Source organism: Rhipicephalus sanguineus, chromosome 7 (assembly GCF_013339695.2).
Source record: "Rhipicephalus sanguineus isolate Rsan-2018 chromosome 7, BIME_Rsan_1.4, whole genome shotgun sequence".
NCBI lineage: Eukaryota > Metazoa > Arthropoda > Arachnida > Ixodida > Ixodidae > Rhipicephalus > Rhipicephalus sanguineus.
Window position 1 is genome coordinate 7,150,829 of NC_051182.1, and position 23,868 is coordinate 7,174,696.

The following is a 23,868-nucleotide window of genomic DNA, read 5'->3' on the forward strand; positions in this document are numbered from 1 at the left end:
CGAACTGAAGTTACGTTCGCTGCTTGCACTCGTCGCCGGAATCGATAATATCTTTTTTGCCGGCCTGGCAAGCTTGTGATATCTCTGCTGCTTGTTTTTCCAGAAGACTAAAACTTCAGATGGACAGGAGAGCGATTCCATAGAGAGATAATCAAAGAGCTCATCTTTTGTAACTGCTACATTCTCACCACTGGAAAGGAAAAGCGGTAAAGGGCGATCGCGGAAAAGGCGCCGTATGCGTGCTGGAAAACTTCTCCCGCTCGTTCTCTATATTTCGGGCTTGAGTCGGGCTTTGCGCCGGGCCCGAGCCCGGCCCGATAAAACTCCAAGTAGCCCGAGCCCGGCCCGGGCCCGAGGCGAAAATACGTCGGCCCGCCCGAGCCCGGCCCGCGGGCCGGGTCGGGCTCGGGCTTTCGGGCTACCCGGAGCCCGTGCACACCTCTAGTCGTAATCACCTTTAATTTTAATTGAAAAATTTGAGGCCGAACTCTGGGCTCAAATGGAAGTGATCATGTGCGCGCACAGCTTACAATGTGGTTTGACACATCGGTGGCAACCTGAATGGACAGCAGGGGTTAACACAGATGAAGTAAGCATATTGTGCAAGTTTCTCGAGCGACGGTACACTACCCGTGGCGATTCAGAAAATATGTTTTTGAGACGGTCGCTGTGCATGAGGATGTTATGGTGCTTTCGCAGGATGTGGTTAACGTTTGGTACTGATGCAGAATGCGTTAATATTAGGTTTGTACATTGTCGCTGTGGAGCACGATTGTTGGAGTGTAGAAGCTCGCTCCTGTCAACTGCACTAGCCCGTTTAATGGCATCGTTAATTACCTGAGGCGGGTACTTTTGTATTCTTAGCTTATCACACAGTTTGCCACAATTATCTTGGAAATATGATTGTTCGGAGCACAACTTTTTTAAACGGAGTGCCTGGCTGTACGGTATGCTCGTCTTGTTGTGCCTCACGTGGCTGCTTTCAAGGTGAAGGTAGCGGTGTTTGTCAGTCGGTTTTTTGTAAAGTTTCGTCGTTAGTTCATTGCTTGATATGGATACCGTGACGTCGAGAAAGTTTATGTTTGACGCTGAGTAGACGGGCGAGAAGGATATTGATGGATGAAAATTGTTAGAGTTGGCCACGAAAGATAAAAGTTCAGTTTCCCCGTGATGCTTGGTGACCAGCTGTTCGCTATGACCATGGAAGTGCTGAAAGTGGACTTGCGGGGCGGACGACCACGCCATGGAAGTCTGCAAAGTTTTCATCAGAAAGCTCTTACGAACGCTTCTTGCCAACTGGGCAGGCAATGTTAATATGCCTGTTGAGCGTCTCGTACGCTTGGCGCAAAAACCTCTGGCCAGGAAAGTGCTGCGCCTGTGATTCCAACAACACAGTGGTCCTTTTCTCACGCGCGTGCAATAAAGCAATTATGACTCCCCTGGTGTTCAAAATGCTTTTGTTTCTAAGGTGTGAGCAGCAGTCATTCCGGAAATACAACCGCACCTGTCAATGAGCGACTCTCCTGTTGATAAAATAACTGTAGCACAAACATACACTATCGAGGGTGAACAGCAGAACGGCAACAAAAGAGAAAAAACATGACGCGAAATGTCGCAACTCGCACGAGCAACCACTTCAGACAAAACTAACACTTGCTATATTTAGGTTGAAGCATCGCCGGCGCACATTCGCTAGGACGATTACCAATATAGTTAACGCTATAGCAAGTTTATTGTAACCCTTGTAACTCGTGTGAGCACAAAATGAGCGATAGCTTTAGCGCACAGCTTACGCGCCTTTTAGATGTAGGGTATCCTCGTGATGCAGTGGCCACGGTCGCTGAGCGTTTAAAGAAATCCATTATGTTAAGTCCAAGCATGGTAGCAGAAAGCGACAGGAGGAAACGTGTCGTAGGTATACCGTACATTCATTGCGTATCTCACAGGCTAAAGGAAGTAGGAAGTAGATACAGCGCTAACGTTGTTTTCACGGCTGCCAATAAGCTAGGTAAGATATGTGCTGCTGTGCAGAGGAAGAATGAGCGAGTAAAACACAAGAAGCGAACCGATATTTGTTTCGTAAAACACACAAACAAATTCACTTATTGCCGTACAAGTGTGGTGTATAAGGTTTCTTTTAGCTGCGGCCGCTTCTACGTAGGACAGACGGGCCACTGCATTAACCAGAGGTTATTGGAACATAAGAGATCGCTAACCGGAGGCTCACCTTCTAATCTATCTTTACATTGTCGAGATTGTAAGTTCACGTCAAAATTCGATGAATGCGCAGTGTTGTACCGGCATAGAAATGACGGAACGCGTCTGATGATTGAGGCATGGCATATCGAGAATAGTGGTAACGCATGCGTGAGCCAACCGTCGATTAACTTGCATAAAGATGAAATCAAATCCCTTAACAGTTATCTTTCACGTAGGCCCCCACGCATGCCGGATTGATAGGTTCGCCTATTGCATGGGCATGCGCAGATAAATTTTCGTGCCTTCTTTGTTTTCCGCCGTTGTGCATCTATTCAGTTGTTAGTCGGCGTTTATGGTGTCCTAACGTCTTTCTTTTGTCCGTGTTTGCACGCCCTGTTTTTTTAGAATGAACATGTTGTATTGTTCTCTGCCCTGTAGTTTGTTACAAATGATCCTGTACTTACTTTGCTTTTACAATCTATTTCTGCCCCGTCCTCAACAGTGTCATAAGTGTACCCTGAGGGTCCCACATGTGAATAAATGAATAAATAAATAGTGTTCATTATTCAGAATGAATACGGAATACTGATAAGTGCAAGATATCCCCAAAGCCATCTAACATCAGACCAATTCTATGATTGCTCTACTGCAGATGCGATGGCGGCTACGTACAGATCGTGGATGGCTACAGAGACTCCAACCAGTCTAACCGCGATGCTCCGGGATTCCACTGCGGTGAGATCGACTCGCCCAAGACTTTCATATCGGAGACGCCGTACGTAAAGATTGTGTTTCACGCGGACTTCTACGGATCTGACACGTACATGCACTTCGATGCTTCTGTCAAACAGCAAGGCGAGGTCTCCTCACGGTTAGTACCACATCTTTGCCAGCAATTCTTCTCGAATTCAAAGTGCAATATTCCAATAATTAACAACCCTAATTCTTATCACCCAGCACACAGCTAAGGGAAGCTTCATATGATGCAGAAACGAATAGTTCAGGTACTGTAGAATCGATTATTTCTTCTGTGCTAACATCTGCCGGGCGAGTAAAGAAAAACTTGGAGGACGCTAAACACTTCAGTTACCGCGGAAAAAATAAGTTGTTTTGGGTAGTCCAGGAAATGTTTTTTTCCTGCCACGGAAATTGAGTGATGGTAATGTGTAGGGTATCAAATGATAAAAGAATAATTGGTCTATCCAACAGTAATAATTGCAAACACATTTAATGCGAATACTATCTAAAAGTTATCTCAACACATAAAAATGTAGCAAAAAGAAAAAATGTATAAAAAAACATTAGTGCTACTCTGCACAGGGAAAGAATAAAAAAATCGAAATATACGTTTTGAACACAAAGCCCTTAGAATTACGCTGCAAATATAAACTTTGTAAGCTCAAAAGTTGGTAACATACATACAAAAAGTCACAGTTTCGCCGCAAGGCCAAACCAATGAATGCGATAGCAAGGAAAAGAAATGTCACACGAAGAACCAGAAGCAGCTCGATACTTGCAGCGCGCTGCTGAAGAACAAAGAAGGACGCCCTAAAAGAACGCACAGGCATGCACAGGGCACGCGTGAGCTAACAGCTGTCAGCGTTGTTACGACTTTGTGCTTGAGCAAGGCGCGGCAAGTGTTGACAATGGAGAATCAGACGCTCTTAGGTATTCATACTTCTTTTGAACTGCGGCGCGTGAAGTGACCCCCAGCGTCTCCAGCCACACGGAAGCGTCTGATGCAAGGTGCGCCCGATGTTCTTTGTCTTTTTTCTTCCTTCCACATCCCGAGTGGGTACAGAAAATGGCCACATGTCGTGCGCGTCTCAAGGGCAGTTTTCAAACTGTTGCAAGATAGCAAACACGCTCACGCTTCTCCGAGATTTGCTTACCACCAACGGTACGTGGTGCATATAAATAGCTCGCCGTTATTTCGCCGGCGCATATATGGCGTGTCGTTGAGTTGTCTAACACAGCGAGCTTGGGAACGAGGGGTTGCTGGTTCGAGTCCTCGGTCGGGTACTTCAGAATTTTTTCTTTTGCATTATTTTTCTTTATCCCTTATATATATATATATATATATATATATATATATATATATATATATATATATATATATATATAAAAGGAACAAGAGAAAGTACGACGCACGTTGGTTTTTGCGGTATGTTTACTGACGTTTCGGCTGGTGGACCAGGCTTTGTCAAAGGCTGGTCCACCAGCCGAAACGTCAGTAAACATACCGCAAAAACCCACGTGCGTCGTACTCTCTCTTGTTCCATATTCTACCGGGGCCAACGTGACTTCCTTGCTGCAACTATATATATAGTTTCTCGACGCGGTGTTTCACAAAGAGCGAAACAAGATTTATTGAAAAAAAGTCACAGTTTCGCCGCAAGGGCGAAGCAATGAATGCGATATCAAGAAATCGAAATGTCACAAGAAGAACCAGAAGCAGCTCGATACTTGCAGCGTGCCGCTGAAGCACAGAGAAGGACGCCCTAAATGAACGCACAGGCATGCACAGGGCAAGCTGAACTAACAACTGTCGCAGTTACGCCTATGTGCTTGAGGAACACGTTGCAAGTGTCGACAATCGAGAATCAGACGCTTGATTGCTTGCTTGCTGGCTGGCTTGCTTGCTTGACCCTTAATTCTTGGCTCTTACCCACTACGGGGGATTGGCCATGAAAGCGGCGGTTAATATATATAAGTGACGAAATTTAGAATTTAGACGCTCTTAGATATTTCTTCTTCTTTCAAACTGCGGCGTGTGGAGTGACCCTCTGCGTCTCCTACCACAGGGGGCGTCTGGTGCAAGGTGTGCCCGGTGTTCTTTGTCTTTTTTTTTCCTTCCATATCTCGAGTGGGTACAGAAAATGGCCAGTTTCTCGTGCGCGTCTCAAGGGCAGTATTCGAAATGAAACAAAATTAGGAGCGCTGCGTCTGCAAGTGTCGACAATGGAGAATCAGACGCTCTTAGATATTTCTTTTTATTTTAAACTGTGGCGCGTGGAGTTAGCCCCTGCGTCTCCAGCCACAAGGGGGCGCCTGATGCAAGGTGTTCCTAGGGTGCCTTGATGCGCGTTTTGTTGCGCGCACACATCGAGGCACACTAGGTGTTCCTAAGGTCCCTAGATAAAACAAGTTTTCAAGGTAGCGACACCCTTCCTTTTCCTCCTCGCTTATTTGCCTGGAGCGCCCCCAAGAAGGGTCAAAGCGTGCATAAAAAGGGAATGTTTGTGTTCAGTTATTACGGCGGATAGAAATATTCATAGCAAATGAAAAGTAAATGAGACGTAGGATAAAAGGTTACTTAGTTGAATATAAGCGGTACAACATAAGAAGAAGCGTGATGTGTGTTACCCAACTGGCAACGTTGTTATAGTTTTATATTTCACTCCATTATCCATGGCGTATCGCATCGTACGTCGTAGTTCGTCCCGGTTCGTCCAGTTCTCCGAATGTGTTTTGCTCGTGAATATGATGTGGCACAGTTAACGTGCTTCTTGCTGGATCCTGTGATCCTGACTGACCACAGGGCAGCACCTTGTTGTGACGAGTGATCATAGCCGCTTGTGCGCACACAGGCAAAAGCCGTGGCCAGACTAGAACGAACGCTTGACTAGCAGCATTGCGATGACAGTTTTTTCTGGAAAAATACATCCATTTTCGCAATCATGATGCCAGGTAATCGTGGTGCATGTTTTATTATCTGGGTGACTACGGAAGAGACCGCGGCACCGCAATGCGGGTGCACGCAACTTAACGACAAGGGGGGTTCTACCAGTTTGGTGTCCCGAAGTGATGAACATTGCGACGATGTCGTCGCCCTACCATCAGCGGCAAGTACCAGAAACAGACTTAAAAAGCGTTGGCACAGCGTCGCGTTTGAGCCTGTTTACGCCGCGTTCAAGAGCAAGTGACTCGAACTTGTCTGGCATGAAATGTCCCTGAAAGTGCAGCCACTTCAGCTGTATTCAACTGTACGTGCATACGCACAATAATTTGTAACGAATTTCACGTACTAGACGCGCGTTAGACGCGCGTTCTGTAGCGTTTCAACAAAAGGCGACAAATCAACTCGCCTCGCAAAGGCGCGTCTACGGCGTTGCACGGAAGTCCTCGCGTCAAATGTTTTGTAGCCACACTTCACGGCGTGCCCTATTCCGGATACCATGAGGTATGTTGTAGAGGGAAAAACCGCCTTCGGTTTTGTTGCTGCAGCCGACAGCACAGTACTTGACATATTCAAAATTCACGGCGAAGCATGTTCGGCCGACTTCGCGTCAACTGGAACGCTCCTCTTCTAGCTTGTCTTGGATACGATTTCGTCTTTCGTCGCGGCAAGAATCCGACTGGAACCATATGCACATGCGCACTCGTTTTGAACCTTTTGCTTTATAATAAATATCACCACCATCCACTAACAGCATCACGTGCAACGAATTCACCAATCACAGACGCAAATGATGGAGAAAAGGAGGGGTAGGCGCGAGAGTGAGGAGGAAGGCGCAAAGAGCAATGAGTGTCGCTACCTTGAAAACTTTTTTATCTAGGGACCTTAGGTGTTCCCGGTGTTCTTTCTTTTTTTTTTCCTTTCACATCACGAGTGGGTACAGAAAAGGGCCACTTTGTCGTGCGCGACTCAAGGGCAGTTTTCCAATTAAAAGAAAATTAGGAGCGTTGCGTGACAGAAAACACGTTCACGCTCCTCCGAGATTTGCTTACCACCAGCGGTACATGGTGTATATAAATAGCTCGCCGTTATTCCGCCGGCGCGTACATGGTGTGTGGCTCAGTTGTCTAACGTATCGCGCTGGGGAGCGAGGGGTTGCTGGTTCGAATCCGCGGTCGGCTACTTCGGAATTTTTTTCTTCTGTTTTATTTTTCTTTGTGCTTTTTTATATATACATACATATACATATCCGGGACATGACGGCGTCGACAGACGGCGAAAGCGAACGCAAAAATCAGCCGAGAGTGTCCATTGCAATAACAAAGTGGTTCATTGCGGGTGGGGCCTTTGTTCCTAGGCTCCACTGGCTATAGCGGCTCGGCGGGCCTGACTTAGGATTTCCAGTTGGCCTCCCAGAGTCCGTTAAGCGAGTCGCGCCTTCCACGACCACGTGTAAACTGGGTGCGTACGTCCTGTATCGACTGTAGCGGGTCGCTCGGGACAGCGGTAGGTTATGTGTGTGAGTGCTGAAATAATTCCGCGCCACGGGCACGCGTTGGTATATCTCTCTTGGTACATGACGTGAAGCTTATGCAGATTTGGAAAGGTATTGGTCTGCAGGCGGCGCAAGTCCCGCGCTTGTGAGGTCCTTGTGAGAAGGTGCCCCGATGCGGCGATCTAATCTTTGTTTGTCTAGGATGCCACGCCGTGTCATCCCGTCATCAAATTAATGTAAATGGCGAAGTAGTTCGAGGTACCAAACTAGCCAAAATGTTCAATGAATATTTTACAAATTTATCTTTTTCTACGGCTCCAGGTAATCCTTTAAGATACTTGAAAGGCGACCACGCTGATTCGGTGTATTTAAACCCCATAACAGAAGATGAGGTTTGCCTTCTGATAAAGCAGTTAAGAAATAGTAGTTGTTGTGATATCTTTGGAATTCAAGTGCCTCCTGTTAAATTCATTGCAGATTTAATTGCTAAACCTCTAGCGCATGTATTTAACCTTAGCATTTCGAACGGTATATTCCCTGCTAAACTTCAGAAGGCTAAAGTTTGCGTCTTGTACAAAAAAGGAGACAAGAATCACTTAGCGAATTATAGACCAATTTCAATATTGCCCGTATTCTCCGAAATTCTCGAAAAAGCTCTGTATTCTCGGTTGGTGTCTCTTACCGATAAACACAACATAATCACAGAATCTCAACTTGGCTTTCGTAAAATCTATTCCACGCAACTAGCACTCCTTAATCAAAAAGAACTTATACTGCAGAACACTGAAGACAAGAAGTATGTACTTGGTATATTTATAGACTTTACGAAAGCATTCGATTCTCTTGAAGAGATATCCTTATCCAGAAGTTAGAATTCTATGGCATTCGTGGTCAAGCTCGACAAATCGTCATATCTTAGTCACCGTAAGCACTGTGCCTCTATCGACAACACAGTATCTTCATTTAAAAGCACCTCATCTGGATTGCCGCAAGGTAGCATTTTAGGACCACACCTTTTCAATATATACAATATGATATAGTTAATAGGGACCCCAATGTTAAATATATTATCTATGCCGACGACACGACGCTTTTTTTTGGCCGACGATGAGAGTGACCGCTTACTCCAACGCGCTAATCATGTTTTGCTTAAGCTGGCGGAATGGACGTCGTGTAATGGTCTAGTTATCAAAGTTTCCAAAACGCGAGCTGTTGTATTTCGGGCAAAATAAATCACCAGAGTGCATTCCGCCCATTTTCATTGATAACCACCCATTATCAGCTAGTGAAGAATGCGTATACCTAGGCGTAAATATCAATCGTAACTTGAAATTTGAAAACCATGTAACACGTTTAACAAAAAAGTTATCACATGGAATACGCATCGTCATTAGGGCACGTTCATTTTTTTCACGACCGGTACTACTCTCACTTTATTTCGCGTTTGTACACTCCCACATTAATTACTGCATAACCTCCTGGGGTAACACGTACAATACTCACCTAAAACCGCTACAAATCATTCAGAACCGGGCAATTAGAATAATCACGTCTAGTCCACCCACATACAATGCTAAACAGTTACTTCAAGAAAAAAATTCGGCAGATCCCACGTACAGTGGGAATCGAAGTTATGCGAAGCATACGCGGGATGGTGACTGTGGCGTAATTTCTCATATTGAGCGAAACGTTACGGAATGACGCTAGAGAAATGTGGAAGTGGTATAAACACACTCATATGCTGAAGAGTCGCATATGTGTTATATAACCAGTTGTTTACAGTTGCTTAACGATGCCAACAGCAACATGGGCGTTACCAACACCAGACGCGGCAAGCTGATATGTAGTGCTTATATTCTTCAATACTGGATAGAGCGAATCCGAACAGCACAAAGAAGAAACACAAATGCACAGGACAGGCGTTACTCGCAAAGGCTTCAATCAGGAAAGTTCCCCTGGATATACAGACAGCCGAGTGGCACGCGCATGCGCACTGTACGTACGTTAGTCACAGTTGCGTTACAGTTGTTATGCTTATACTTGTCCGTTATGACGGAGAACACACGCACGTTTCGCGAACCCGTGTGTATGTGTAGAAGGGGTTCTTGACAGTTCTTGAACAAGGTAATCATCACCGTGATCAGTGAGCACCAGCAGCTGGACCAGACTTGTTCATCGGATCCGTTCGTGATCGCGGCTTCGAGGGGTGTAGTGAAGTTCGAGATATAGCACAGCTGTTGGATATCCTGGATGCCCCTTACGATGAAATGATCTATGACGCCTCCTGTCCTGGACCTGGCAACGAGATCTTGTGATGCCCTGTCCACATCCAAGAAGTCTTTCATGCCGTCTAAGAACCAGGCGTTGTTGTGTTTTGATAAATCAATGCTGAAGTCACCGGTAATCATGAGGGACATTGTCCTCTCGGCAGAGTTACTGTAGGAAGCATTGACCCCGGTTTTTGCGTAATCCACGTGGTCGACGTTGCGGACCCCGTGGACGAGTGGATGGTAGCCCAGCGTCTTCCAGGGGTGCTCTGTTTTCAGCTCCTAACTTTCCTTGCGTTGTCCGCTGTGGTGTAGTGGTTACGGCGCTCGGCTGCTGACCCGAAGGTCGCGGGTTCGATCCCGGCCGTGGCGGCCGCATTTCGATGGAGTCCAAATCCTAGAGGCCCGTGTACTGTGCGATGTCAGTGCAGGTTAAAGAATGCGAGATAGCCAAAATTTCCGGAGCTTTTCACTACGGCGTCTCTCATAATCATATCGTGGTTTTGGGACGTAAAACCCCTACAATTACTGTTATTATCACTTTCCTTACGTTTCAATGTGTGTGTTCGCGTTTACTGTGTTGGTTGAGACATTGTATCAGCTGTGGCACATACCCGCAAAACATGAACTCTTGTATACGGGTATGTGCCACACGTGACTGAGAGAAAGGGTTTCATGACGTACGCGACAGGTATTTTGCGTTATTCATGCCATGACCAGTGAACCGTGTTCGCCGTGCACTGATCCCCTGTTATGCCAAGTTTGGTATATTACAAGTTATGGAGACGACCAGGAGAGCATCCAGACGTAGGCGGCTAGATAGATAGATAGATAGATACGTAGATAGAAACGCCCAAAGTGCTTGAGGTTCGCTAAGAAATGCTTCGCATTTAATAACATTCTCGATGTTGCCGCCCTTGTAAAATAGAATCTCGCCACTTTTCTTTTCCAGCTAGTTAATGAAGAAATCTGATTGTCGTTAATTCGTTCATCATGTTTACTTAATCCTAACGCAACTCGTTTCGCGCAGCATAACAACTTCATTCTGCCCAAAGTGCGAACTAATTATGGCAAACAAACAGTTCACTTTGCAGCCATATCATTGTGGAATACATTACCATTTCTAATAAAAAACCAAAAAACTAATAAATTTCGCCATGAATTGAAAAAGTTCTTGTTATGTGACATTCACTGTTCTGTATAACTGGTTTTTCGACTTGTCATCTCTCCTCAAACTGTTGTTTTATTTTTTTTATTTTTATGTTATTTGCACTTCATTTTCTTTTATTACCTATGACACATAGTTTATGACAACATCGTCTTTTTCTTGTATCTGTACCTCATTATTAATGAATTTTGTAATATTACTATTTTTTGCTACTGTTGTTGCCAATCAAATATTTATGTTAATATTGCATAGGAGGTCCCATTTCAGTTTACACTACGGGACCTCCTTCTGTATATCCTTATCCTTTACATTGTGTTATGAATGAATAAAATTTGATTTGAAAATCCAAGAACTTTGTACCATGCAATTCACTGCTGCTAAACGGAAGCCCCATTGAAGTTGTTAACGATTTTAAAACTCTTGGTGTAGTATTCAATCAACATATGTCATGGGACTCGCATACTGAGGATGTAGCTAACAAAGCGGCTCGTGCGTTAGGACTTCTCTACCGTCATCGCGACTCATTGCCAATAAAGACCAGACTTTTAATCTACAACTCTTTATTTATTTCTTACATCGAATACTGTTTTCTTGTTTGGGGAACAACCATTTCTACACACATTTTGAAACTTAAAGGAAACCAAAACAAAATAATAAGGGTAATTGCTAACACTGCTCCCGATCATTCAGCTGAATCGTTACTTAAGAAGTACGGCTTAATTAGTTTAGACAGCCTCTATAATTTTAAACTAAGTTTGGCACTGCGGAATGAAATTAAGAAAGACACTCATAGTCTACGCACCCTGGCTAAATTAAAAGTAAACGCGCGTAGCTGTAACACTAGGCATCTTGAATATTGGGATGTGCCTCTCAGCAGAACCAACTATGGTGAAGATAGGCTGTGTTGTCTCATTCCTAGAATGCTAAATAATTTTTATGCACAGAACATACATATAGAGTACTTCACATTCGACCAGCTTAAGCAATATTACATATATCATTATTTTATATGCTTTATTCTATTTTTTATCCCCATTTTTGTGACTGTTCTTTCTTTCTTTTATTCTGAAATAAACTGAAAAGTTTCACAATTTGTTACTGTATAAGGATGTATGCAGCATCGCGTACTATTTATTCACTGTATTGTTTTCTTTTTGTACTACTTTCCTCGATGAGAATAGTGTGGAAACTTGTTATTTCAATGACTTGTATATATTCTATTGATGTATTAATAGTGTCTGTGGCCAAATGCTGACCGAAGTCCAAGATACACGGAGTGAGAACTTTGTCAAGCTGCCTAAAAGCAGCTTTTTCTCTCACTCCTCATGATCTGTATTGCTCATGAAAAAAGCCGGCAGATCCCACGCATTGTGGGAATCGATGTAATGCGAAGCAGCCAGCAAAGAGCTGCATACATCGTCTTGTATGTCATTGAGGAAAATGCGTGTCATGGTTTTCATGTTAACTCCTATTATTTATGTTCGTCAAACAGTAACGTCGCGCAATACCAACTTCGGGGTAGATCAAGCTAGAGAAACGGCCGCCAGCGCACCATGAGCGTGGCACGTAAGTCATGCTGTACATGACATGTGTGTCATGACTTTCATGTTAACTCGTGTTATTTATGTTCGTCACACAGTCACGTCGCAAGATACCAATTTCGGTGTATATAAAGCTAGCGAAACGGCCGCCAGCACACCATGAGCGTGGCACGTAAGTCATGCTGTACATGACATGCCTGTCATGATTTTCATGTTAACTCCTGTTATTTATGTTCGTCACACGGTCACGCCCCAAGATACCAATCTTAGTGTATATCAAGCTAGCGAAACGGCCGCCAGCGCCCCATGAGCGTGGCACGTAAGTCATGCTGTACATGACATGCGTGTCATGATTTTCATGGTAACTCGTGTTTTTATGTTCGTCACACAGTCACGTCACGCAAAACCAATTCCGGGGTAGATCAAGCTAGCGAAACGGCCGCCAGCGCGCCATCAGCGTGGCGCGTAAGTCATGCTGTACATGACATGCGTGTCATGATTTTCATGTTAACTCGTGTTGTTATGTTCGTTACACAGTCACGTCACAAGATACCAATTTTGGTGTATATAAATCTAGCGAAACGGCCGCCAGCGCCCCATGAGCGTGGCACGTAAGTCATTTTGTACATGACATGCGTGTCATATTTTCATGTTAACTCATGTAATTAATGTTCGTTATACAGTCACGTCACAAGATACCAATTTTGGCGTATATAAATCTAGCGAAACGGCCGCCAACGCCCCATGAGCGTGGCACGTAAGTCATGTTGTACATGACATGCGTGTCATGATTTTCATGTTAACTCGTGTAATTAATGTTCGCTATACAGTCACGTCCCAAGATACCAATTTGGTGTATATAAATCTGGCGAAACGGCCGCCAGCGCCCCATGAGCGTGGCACGTAAATCATGCTGTACATGACATGCGTGTCATGATTTTCATGTTAACTCGTGTTATCTATGTTCGTCACCCGGTCACGTCGCAAGATGCCAATTTCGGTGTATATCAAGCTAGCGAAACGGCCGGCAGCGCACCATGAGCGTGGCATGTAAATGATGCTGTACATGACATGCGTGTCATGAGTTTCATGTTATGACTTGTCATTTATGTTCGTCATACAGTCATGTTACGCCATACCAATTTTGGTGCACATTCGACTAACCAAGCGACCAGGAGAGCACAAAGTCGTAGGCGGCTAGATAGATAGATAGATAGATAGATAGATAGATAGATAGATAGATAGATAGATAGATAGATAGATAGATAGATAGATAGATAGATAGATAGATAGATAGATAGATAGATAGATAGATAGATAGATAGATAGATAGATACGTTCAAAGTTGCAGAAGTTCGCTAAGAAATGCTTCGCATTTAATAAACATCTATTCTATTCTATCTGTGTCCTCTTCAGTGACGGGTGGTCCTGGGGCTCGGCCCCAGAGTACTCAAACTTGGAAATGAACTAGTTCATTGCCATCCTGGCTCGTATGAGCCGTACAACAGACTATACCGTGATCAAAGAGGAGTTCGCTTCCCAGTAGCTGGATTGCCCTTCTTGGTAATATGCCCTTGAGGTACATTCGACAAGATGCCTGTGAGTATGAGACCACGTAGGCAGAGATACCTTGTTGGTCTGCCATTCGAATGGCGAGAGCGATAGCAGTTGCGTCGGCTGCCGCGGAGGAGGAGGTAAGTATGGTCGCGGAGTTGGCAAGTTTGCCCCGGTTGACTACAGCGAGAGCGTAGGCGGGAGCTTGCCCTTGCTGCTTTGGGTAGGGACAAACGTCTGTATAGTAAACGTCAGGGTGGTCCTTTAGTCGATGCAGCCTCTGTACTAGAGCTTTGCGGCGTCCTTTATGGTGGCATGGATGCATATTGCGGGGGATGGGCTGCGTCACGATGCGTTGTCTGGGATTTTGTGAGAGTAGGCCGGTGGCTTCTGAAGAATATTGCGGTGAGATTTGAAATTCGAGTCTTTGTAAGAGAAATTTCCCCTGTGGTGTGCCGCAGAGCCTTTCTGGCTGGGAGATGAGTGTGGCAGCTGCCAACTCCTCGAAAGTGTTGTGCACCCCCAGTGCTAGCAGGTGTTGTGTGCTTGTACTGGTAGGTAGTCCAAGGGCAGCTCTAGTCGCAAGTCGAACTAATATCTCGGCTTGCTGCTGCTCTGTTTTCCGGGTTGTCTGGAAAGGGTGGGCGTAGGTCAGCCGGCTCAAACCAGTTCTTGCACAAGCCTCAGCGTGTCGTGTTCGCTCATGCTATTATTTCCTCTGGAGATTCTTCTAATGAGTCCTGTCAGGCTTTTGATTGTATACCTCAGCTTATCAAGGGCTACCTTGAGACTCGTTGTTTCTTGAATGTACATGCCGACTATCCGAAGGGTGTTAACTCTTCTGAATTAACTCTTCTCCAAAGTTAGTTGAGGTGCTCGTCGAGACCGGGACTTATATGGTCGTATATGAAGGTATTCTGACTTTGCCGGTGCGCACCTCATCCCGGCTTTTTTTAGGTAGTCTTCCACTATACTCAGGTAAGTTTGCAGAGTATCCTGGCGTTCCCCGTAGGAGCCCTATGGGGTCCAAAGGGTGATATCGTCTGCATTCATTGCAAAGCCAAGGCGGGTTTCATGAGTGAGCGTTATGGCCAATCTGCGTATCCGACGTTGAAAAGAAAGGGAGACAATACATAACTTTACGGTGTGCCTTGATTGGGGATACTTAAGGGGTTGGATTTTATAGGACCCATGGCGAGAGTTGCAGTGCGGTTGCGCAGAAAAGTTTGAACATAGTGGTGAATGCGTTGGCCCCACCAATATCTTCCAATCCTTGCAGTATCGTTTCGTGAAAGATAGTGTCAAACGCTGTGTGCACATCCAATACCAAGATTACGTTATCCAGACTGCCTGAGGGTGGATTCAATACTTCCTCCTTGAGTATGAGAAAAATGTCCTGTGCCGAGACTCCTCTGCGGAAGCCGAACAACATATTGGGCATGAGCTGCTGTTTTTCAACATGTAATTCAAGACAATTGACAATTGTTATAGCGCAAAAGCAGGACAAAGACCAAAGGTACTGAGGAATTAAGGTTTCTGGAAAGTGTCGGCGCGCGCAATTAGTGACAGTCTTTTTGTTGTTTTTGTTTTTGGTTTTTTTTTGCTTTTCCTTGATGTTTCCTTAGGTTTCTTTTTGTATGTTTTTGGTATTTAAATTTTTTGCCTTACTGATCTTTTGTCACCTGGTTGTGCCACCTATACAGGGTGTTTCAAGAAATGTGTCCAGTATTTTTTAAAAATCACAGAAAGGAGGTATCTGCGTGCTACCTGCGGCGTTATCTTTACTGTGGGAGAGGCCATTTTGAGATGCAAACAAACAATAATTACGCAGGTAATTATAGAAATTCAGAAAATGAACTTTTAACGAGTGGAAATTAGTGGTTGAGTCAAATGGGCGTATGGAAGCCCTTCCTGAGAATAGTCCATAGCCGCTTTGAAATTTTTGAAAGGCGGCCACTGGTAATCACCGCGGAGCGATGAAATCTGGCTAATTTTGCTGGCGATACCGAAACCTACGCACCAAAAAGCGTGTCTGCCATTCACTGCGGAAACGCCCTCAGTGACGACACTGTTTTTCTCGCACGGGGGGAGGAGGATAAGCGAGCGCCGGATAAGCGAACGCCCCCCCCCCCCTATATCCGAAAAGCTCGGTCTCTTTTGCTCAGTGTACTTTAGTCGACATACCGAAAGACCTTCAGCACCTTTGCATCGTCAAGTGCTTGAGCTAATTGTGCGATTTTTAGTTATTTTAAACACTGATCCTTCGTTGACCACCACTAGCTCAGTGGATGAAATTCTAGCACTTTTCAGACAACATGCTAACGGCCTTTCGTTCACTCATGAGCTTCCCATTGACAATAGATCGCAATTTTTAGACTTGAGCATCACTTTCTCGGAGCGACACGTGTGCTGGGCCTATCGCCCACATTCGCGCGAAGAGCCGTTGCCTTTTGATGCGGCCCATTCTAAACTTGTTAAAAGGGACATTGCGACCATGTGTCTCGAGGGAGCGCTGGTGACATCTTGTCCTCACAGTATGCTGGATAGTTACATGGATCAGGTTTGGCGGCTGCATTCAGCTGGCTATCCTAACTCTGTCGTTGTAGCCGTTGCCGAAACCCTCCTTCAAAAGTTTAAGGGCACAAAGAAAAGCAGGCAGCCCATGGTCAAAAGACCTATGGTGGTACCTTATGTTCATAAGGTAGCACACAACCTTTAGAACGTGGCTAACTGCTACCATGTGCCTGTAGTTTTTTCCTGCGCCACGTCAGTTGGCGGGCTTATGTCCACGCATTTCTAGACCACCGAGAGCCTCCACTTGTGGGAAAAAAACACGCTTCGAAGTACGTGGATTGCTCGGTGGGCGTGGTGTGTATGAAATCCCACTTAGTTGTGGTCGGGTTTACATCGGCCAAACTAGTCGGTGTTTGAACGTCAGGGTTAGGGAACATCAGCTGCCACTTCGAAATAATTCGGCAGCACATTTGCCTGCACATTGCCATTCTTGTTCTTGTAAGGCAAGGCTTTGGAGCGTCTCCGTTCTTGCCAAAAGCTCAGATGCTCTGGCCCGGGAAAGAATGGAAGCTGTTTGGATAAAGAAGAAAGACGACTTGTGTGTAAGTGACACATGAGTGGTTTTGCGCATGTCTCAGTTCGAATTTTGCTCGTCGTTGCTTCATTAGATATGCCTTCCCTATTGCAAAACCCAGCGCCACTGGGTACCAGCGTCCAGTGCCATGCCTGAATATGGGCCCAGCGTCGCGCTGGATACTGGGCCGCTGGCGCGGCGTTTTACTGGGAGGCGCTGGGTACTCAAGCTCAAAACGGCTCTACAGCGTTAAAGCAGCGGTGCCTACGTGCCCTACATAAATATATTAGTAAAGAAAGTCATATAGAAAGGATTAGTGCAATAAAGAAGAGGAAAAAAAGCCGTGTGAAAAAAAAAATAAACTCCACCATGAAGATTCGAACGCGCCACCTCTCGATCTCCAAGTAGAATTGATAGCTGGGCAAGTTGGTAACGATTCATAGTTGGTCGAGGTAAACAGCGCAAAAAACGAAGACAGAGTAAGGGAGGGACACAACACGAGCGCTGACTTTCAGCTGAAAACTTTAATGAAGAAACACCACACATATACATTTTTTTGCGCATGCTCTCACAAGGCAAGGAAAAAAAGGAAGAAAACACTTCTGTGTGGCACGAGGCAACTATCTTAACAACGTTAGCGGTTACAATAATCTAAAAAAGATATTTCATTGTCATGGAGGGCAATTGACTGCTGTCTGACGCAATTTTGCTCTGCCTTTTGAATTCTGTGGTCCTCGAATGTTTCCCTTGTCAGCTGGTCCCGGTGGCGGAAAAGAACCCTCGTTCTCGAAAATTCTGGCGTGCACCCGCAAGTCCCGGCAGTGTATGGCCAAGTGTGTCACGGGCGTTGTACTTCTGAGGGAATTTTGGTGCTTCTCAGTCTCGTATTTACATAACGCCCCGTCTGACCAATATAAACGTTTCCACACGCGAAGGGTATGTTGTATTCGCAATGCCCATAGACTTGAGGGTTGAATCGCGCAAACGAGACAGGGACTAAAAGAAGAGACGACAACACACAGAGCGCAACACACAGGAGCGTCCTCTCGAGGAGGGTTAGTAGACGACAAAATGGCAGTACTAGTCCTTGTTCGGCTGTGCTAGCCTCAGTGTTAACGCGTTGGCAAGAAAGGAAAACTACGACTTTGCATGTTCCCTGCATCAGTGAAGAAACCGGACCCTCCGTGACACGAGAAATCTGATTCGTTCTTGCGAGACGCGAAGTTTTCGTGAAAATACGTGGCAACTCGCGCTTTCAATGCTAGCCCAAAGCGTACACATACTATCAGCTTCGCGAGGCTTTCTGTAGCCACGTAGGTTAGTTAAATGTTATCGTCTGATATATTCAGTTGAAGATCACCCTGTTTTAATTGCACATAGCATTGGTCAGTGTTTCTTGTTGTGCATGAATCCCATAACACTGTACGCGGTAGGTCGCGCGAGCTCGCGATGTGCTCTTGTATAACTGATCGATCCCAAGTTGGCGGTACATTAAAATAGGGCCTCTATCCTTTGTCAGCAAAGCGCTGTTACGAATCGTGCGAGCGACGTTTCAGTCATTCGAGGACGCGTCTGCTCGATGCCTTTCGTGGAGCGAACGCTTTCCACGCCGTCCTTCGCCAGTGTTGGTTTCATAGCCAGCGCTGCGCCGCTTGTTTTTGTACGTTTGTTGATAGGTGGCAGCACACTGCAAGCGATTTGCTCGTTGACCGGTCTGAGAGCGAAATGTTCTCCGCGCTCAGACGTCTCTCTAATTGTAAACGTGGTGACGCGGAGTGGTCGAAGTGGTTCGGCGGAGGAAATTCTACACATTGCTTTCAGCAGTGATGTTGAAAGAAATCGTCTTGACGACGAGGATTTTTCACTGGACGTAGAAGACTGTGAAAGCACCGAGAGTGACGGCGACGATGAACGATCAGCTGCTAACTCACGAGGAGCGAGTTGCACTTCACGTCCCCTCGTGCGTTAATGTTCTTTCACGCTCGTAAGTCACTTTGCTTGTATTTAATGTATAATATCTTTGAGCGAGATCAAAATAAAAGCATAGTTCCTCTTGTGCATTGCATGTGTCACAATTATTGTGGATGTTATGGAGCGCTGCATGCCGCCAACACGATCGAGCTCGACCAGCGAAGCGAAATGGTTAGAGCGATGGAACGTGCAGTCACGACCACAATCCACGCCTCTCGTGTAACTTCTTCGACGTTGCGAAAAGCATAAGTGTGCATTCTTTTCGATATTCATGTTTCGATCGTGCTGATCGAACCTGCAACATGCGAGTGAAGTGAATTGCACACGGCTAGAGTCTCGGCATGGCTGTGACACAAGCGCTACTGAATATGGGATGTTAAATGCTTGTGTTCCGTTGAAGTCGTAACTCCGCGTTCCCGACTGCGCAAGTAATGACGACGGCGTATTATGTTTGCAAACAATCACCACGTTAAACGTGCGGTCCCGTGCAGCAGCGATGGCGCTACTCGCTAGCGGCCTACTACTGCGGCAAATCCGTCAGGCAGGCTCGGAACGTACTACCTCGGAGTGCCGTTCAGCTCATACGTCAATTCTAGTTCATGCGGTTTTATGTAGCACGCACAGGATTTCGCAAAGCATCGTTATGCATGGTAAGGGAGCTGAAATATAATCTTTCACACCGCAGCAAATAATTTAGGTGGCGAGTACTTAGCACTTGCAATGGTTTGGGAATGTATTTTATGGCATCTTCGGCTGGCGGCACTCGTGGCGTATTCTGCGCACTCGTGCGGTGCCGTACGTTCGTCTGGGCACCACGCGTGCGGTGCCGCATGTTCGGCTGGGCCGGCCACGACACGAGTGCACGCCACCGCGCCACCGCGGAGATCGACGGTGGAGCGCGGTGCAATCCCGTCGTGCAGCGATCCCGTCTAGCAGACGACACTGCGGCAGCAGACGACGTAGCAGGAGGGCCGCGCAGTTCAGAGGGCATTTTTCGCAGACGGTCAGGATGGATGCCGCGTCTTGCAAAAAGCTAATTGTACTGCTAGAATCGAGTAGCTCATCGGATAGCGAAGACGACACAATCATCGCTACCATCCAAGAGCATCGACGCGAGCGGCCAAAGGTGGACAACTTCGTCGCTGATGTTGTGGCATCGTTCGATGATGAAGAGGTACAAAGCAGTTGGGTCAGGTTCGACGTTTGATCCTGTAACGTTTGTTTTCGTTATTTCTTTCCAGTTCAGAAGACACTTCAGACTGAGTCGCAGTACCTGCGAATTGCTGACGAGGCAGTTCGCTGCTTCACCCCAATACCCCAAGAACCACTCACATGGCGGGACGCCACAGAAGAGTGCCGAAGAACACATTTTAGCTTCCTTTGGTGAGAGTGCGCTTACATTAGAATGCTCAAACGTTGTTGAAAACAATTATAATAAGCTACGAAAAATGTAGTCACGAGGACATTTTCAGTTGAGATCTGGATGTACCTATTTGTTACAGGTATGCTGGGAACAAGGCCACATTTAGATCTGTAGCCCAGCTATTTGGGATGTCGGAGAGCACGCTCCATGAAGTGGTGGACCGGGTCGCCGACTTCCTCGAGGCTGTTGCTCCTAAGTACCTGAAGATGCCGCTCACAGAAGAGGAGAAACAGCAGACGAGTGTCTGCTTTGAGGCGGTATGTATGTATTCTGTGCATGAACGATTGTGCAAGGGCCAGCATACGGTCAGCCCACGTAAGCGAAGCTGACGCGCATGCCAATTGCAGTATCTAAAGGCAAGAACTCATCACGGTTTTATTAACGGTCAGCAAAATTAAAGAGCAGCGCTCGCCTCAACAGTTTTCATGTTGGAAATTTAGACACTATTACATACGCATGGTCCACGCTACCAATGATTACTGTTCCCTGTTGTATTTTATTTCAGATAGCGGGATTCCCGAACGTCCTTGGCGCAATGGACGGGACACATATTCGGACCCGGTGCCCTAACAAAAAAGTCAAGGCCAGCTTCGTCGACAGGCACGACACCCCGACGTACACACTGCAGGGAATCTGCAATGCAGATAGATTATTTTTAGATGTATTTTGCGGACCGCCGGGTCGTTGTCATGACTCAAACGTCTATGATTTATCTTTTGTGAGCGCAAAGCTGCCTGTAATCTGCGAGGCTGGCCGCTTCCATATAATTGCAGACGCGGCGTACCCACTGCGTGAGTATATCATGACGCCGTACCGCGACCACGGGCACATGACCGCCGAGGAAAAGCGATTCAACTACAGGCTAAGCCGAACGCGCGTGCGTATCGAGAACGCCTTCGGAGTTCTCAAGAGTAGGTTTCGGCAACTTTTGTACCTCGAGTTTCACACACCAGAGAGGTCAACAAAATTCATGCTTGCATGCTGCGTGCTGCACAACATATGTATCATGAACGGGGAACAGGATTTGGATGACGAGTCGGGGACGGATGACAGCTCCGACGAGGAAACCACGCAAGATAGCACCGTCACCACTCGGTTGCTTAGGCGACTCGGGGAGGAAAAAAGGCGCGCCTTGGCGCGATCTTTCAACTGAATGTTAATTATGTTGTTAATTATAGCAGACCTTAGGGCCATGTTTACTGCTAGAGTATAATAAAATGTTCGAGGCCCGTGAATGTTCGAGGTCCGCGAAAATGTTCGAAACCCGTGTACTTAGATTTAGGCGGTGCACGTTAAAGAACCCCAGATGGTCGAAATTTCCGGAGCCCTCCCCTACGGCGTCTCTCATAATCATATCGTGGTTTTGGGACGTTAAACCCCAGATACTATTGTTATTGTTATCACTTCCTTGTTTCGTATTCCTACTTGTGTACTTTTTAGTTTTGTATAATGTTGTTCTGGTAAATTAACTTTTTCTATTTCACTATTCATTGTTCTCTATTGAATGCATTTTTTATTTTTGTTCGCAGTTTTAACTTTTGCTGCTGCTACTTACCTTTTATGTACCATACTATTGATAGGAGGTCCCCCTGACAGTGTCTCACTTTGGGACCTCCTGATGCTGTATGTATTATGTGAGCTCGTTTTGTACACAATAAAAACGAATAAACAACGAAACAACAACGAATTATTTCTTCCTTAAAAGTTTCGGAGGTCAGGAAACCGGTAGGCGACAACAAGTGCCACAGATGATACCGAAATCACGATCTGCTAGACGATGCGAAAAAGCATGTAAGTTGATACGTTCTTTCCGCTGAAGATGCAGCGGACGCAGCTAGACGAACCCACACACACAAAAAACACCTTTATTACGTTTTCCCTCAACGATCAAGAAATAAACTATTTATGTTTGCTGACTATGTGCAATCTCTGGCATCTGTCAATACATCTAATTTTTTTCGGAAAACAACTGCCCGATGAGGGCCATCTTTTCTTGATGTCTTCGCTCCCTAGCCTCCTCTCTGTCCTTGTGGATCATCCACAGAACGTTGGCGAGCGACTGAGAGGTTCTCGGTCGCTTTGAAGCTGACGGTGAAGCTGCGACGTCAGTCTCTTGAGCAGCACCCGACCCGTGGTCAACGCCAGACGCTTGTACGTTCGCTTGGCCAGCGGAGGCGCTGACTTGGCTCATATGAGGCGGGTTCCGCTCTACGCGCCCGACACCTCTCATTACTTCAGGGAACACGCTGTAATCTACGGCGGCGAGCTTGCTCATTTCTTCGGCATAGGGGACTTCTACGGGGCTAACCCCAGACTGCCTGTTGTGCTTCCGGGCATTGCTATAGCGTTTTCTTCACCGTCTTCAAGCGGTTTTCGCACTGCAGTGGTGTCCTCTCGATGCCGGTTTCATGGCGCAGTTCTGCGGCGATGGCTGTCCACATGGTCTTCTTGTCTTTGAATTTTTTCATCGGTCCAACTTCTGGCATGCAGTTTGTGAATTTCTCCAGCAGCTTCCGCGTTTCACCCTCACTCCATAAGGTTGTATCCTTCGACTGGGCTTCTGCAGTTGTGTCCCCTGCAAAGGATGTAGCGATACACCTTAAGCCTTGACGTAGTTTCGCTCGCACAGACATATGCACGCGTTTGTTTATTTATTTCTTTATTTATTTATCTATTTATCGCGTACATGTGTGACATTCTTGTGAGCATGAGATGCCTACAACTTCATTATGCTCCATGAACGTTGATCTCTTGAAACAAAGCCCAAAACAGCATCTGATCAATGAGAAAGCATCGCGCAGCTTACCATTTGCAAAACTCTCCGCCGGTCCCTCGGTGTTTTCATCACCACTCGCTTGTAATGAAGCAACGAAACCAGGAACTCGAGATGGATCTAATATTTCGTGCAAAGAGGGAAAAAGTCCAAACGCAAATAGAAACACTTGAGATCCGCAAAAGTCGAAGCATGCGCATGTTATCTCCGACACAGAAACATGTCAACTAAAATGTTATACTTACCTGCCTGGAGGTTTTCCAACTGCTCATTTGTCAGCTGACATCTAAAACACTTGCCGTCGACGTATAGCTCCACCGTGTTCATTGCAACGCGATCGAAATTCAGGTTTCCGTAATGCGAAGGGGCAGTGTCGTCTGCTAAATGTCGTCTGCTAAGACGCGCAGCATAGGGGGCGCCAGCAAATCGGACGTTCGTCTGGCATCGCGCGGGGCGCGGAACTCGTGTCGTGCCTGACGTAATTTCCGGCGTACTGGCACGGTGCCCGTGTGGCTCAGCCGAAGATCCCATTAGTCTCATATCCATTTCAGCGCAGCTCATGACTTCATCCGGTGAAAGTGGCACGGGCCGTACGTCCGCACGTCCTATCTATTCCTATGCTAACAAACTGGTTGACCCTCCTCCTGGCGCCATCTTGAAAAGCACGGCGCGCCACCTACAGTTCGTGGGCATTGCGAATACAACTCCAA

At 46.2% G+C, this 23,868-nt stretch overlaps 1 protein-coding gene across 1 annotated transcript in view; it reads left to right on the forward strand.

Annotated features, from left to right (window-relative positions):
- LOC125759288 (uncharacterized) overlaps positions 1-23,868 on the forward strand; it is a 220,868-nt gene that overhangs the window by 49,095 nt on the left and 147,905 nt on the right. Inside the window, exon 6 of the mRNA XM_049417700.1 lies at positions 2,852-3,070. Coding sequence (XP_049273657.1) covers positions 2,852-3,070 — 219 coding nt within the window. The remainder of the gene's footprint in view (positions 1-2,851; positions 3,071-23,868) is intronic.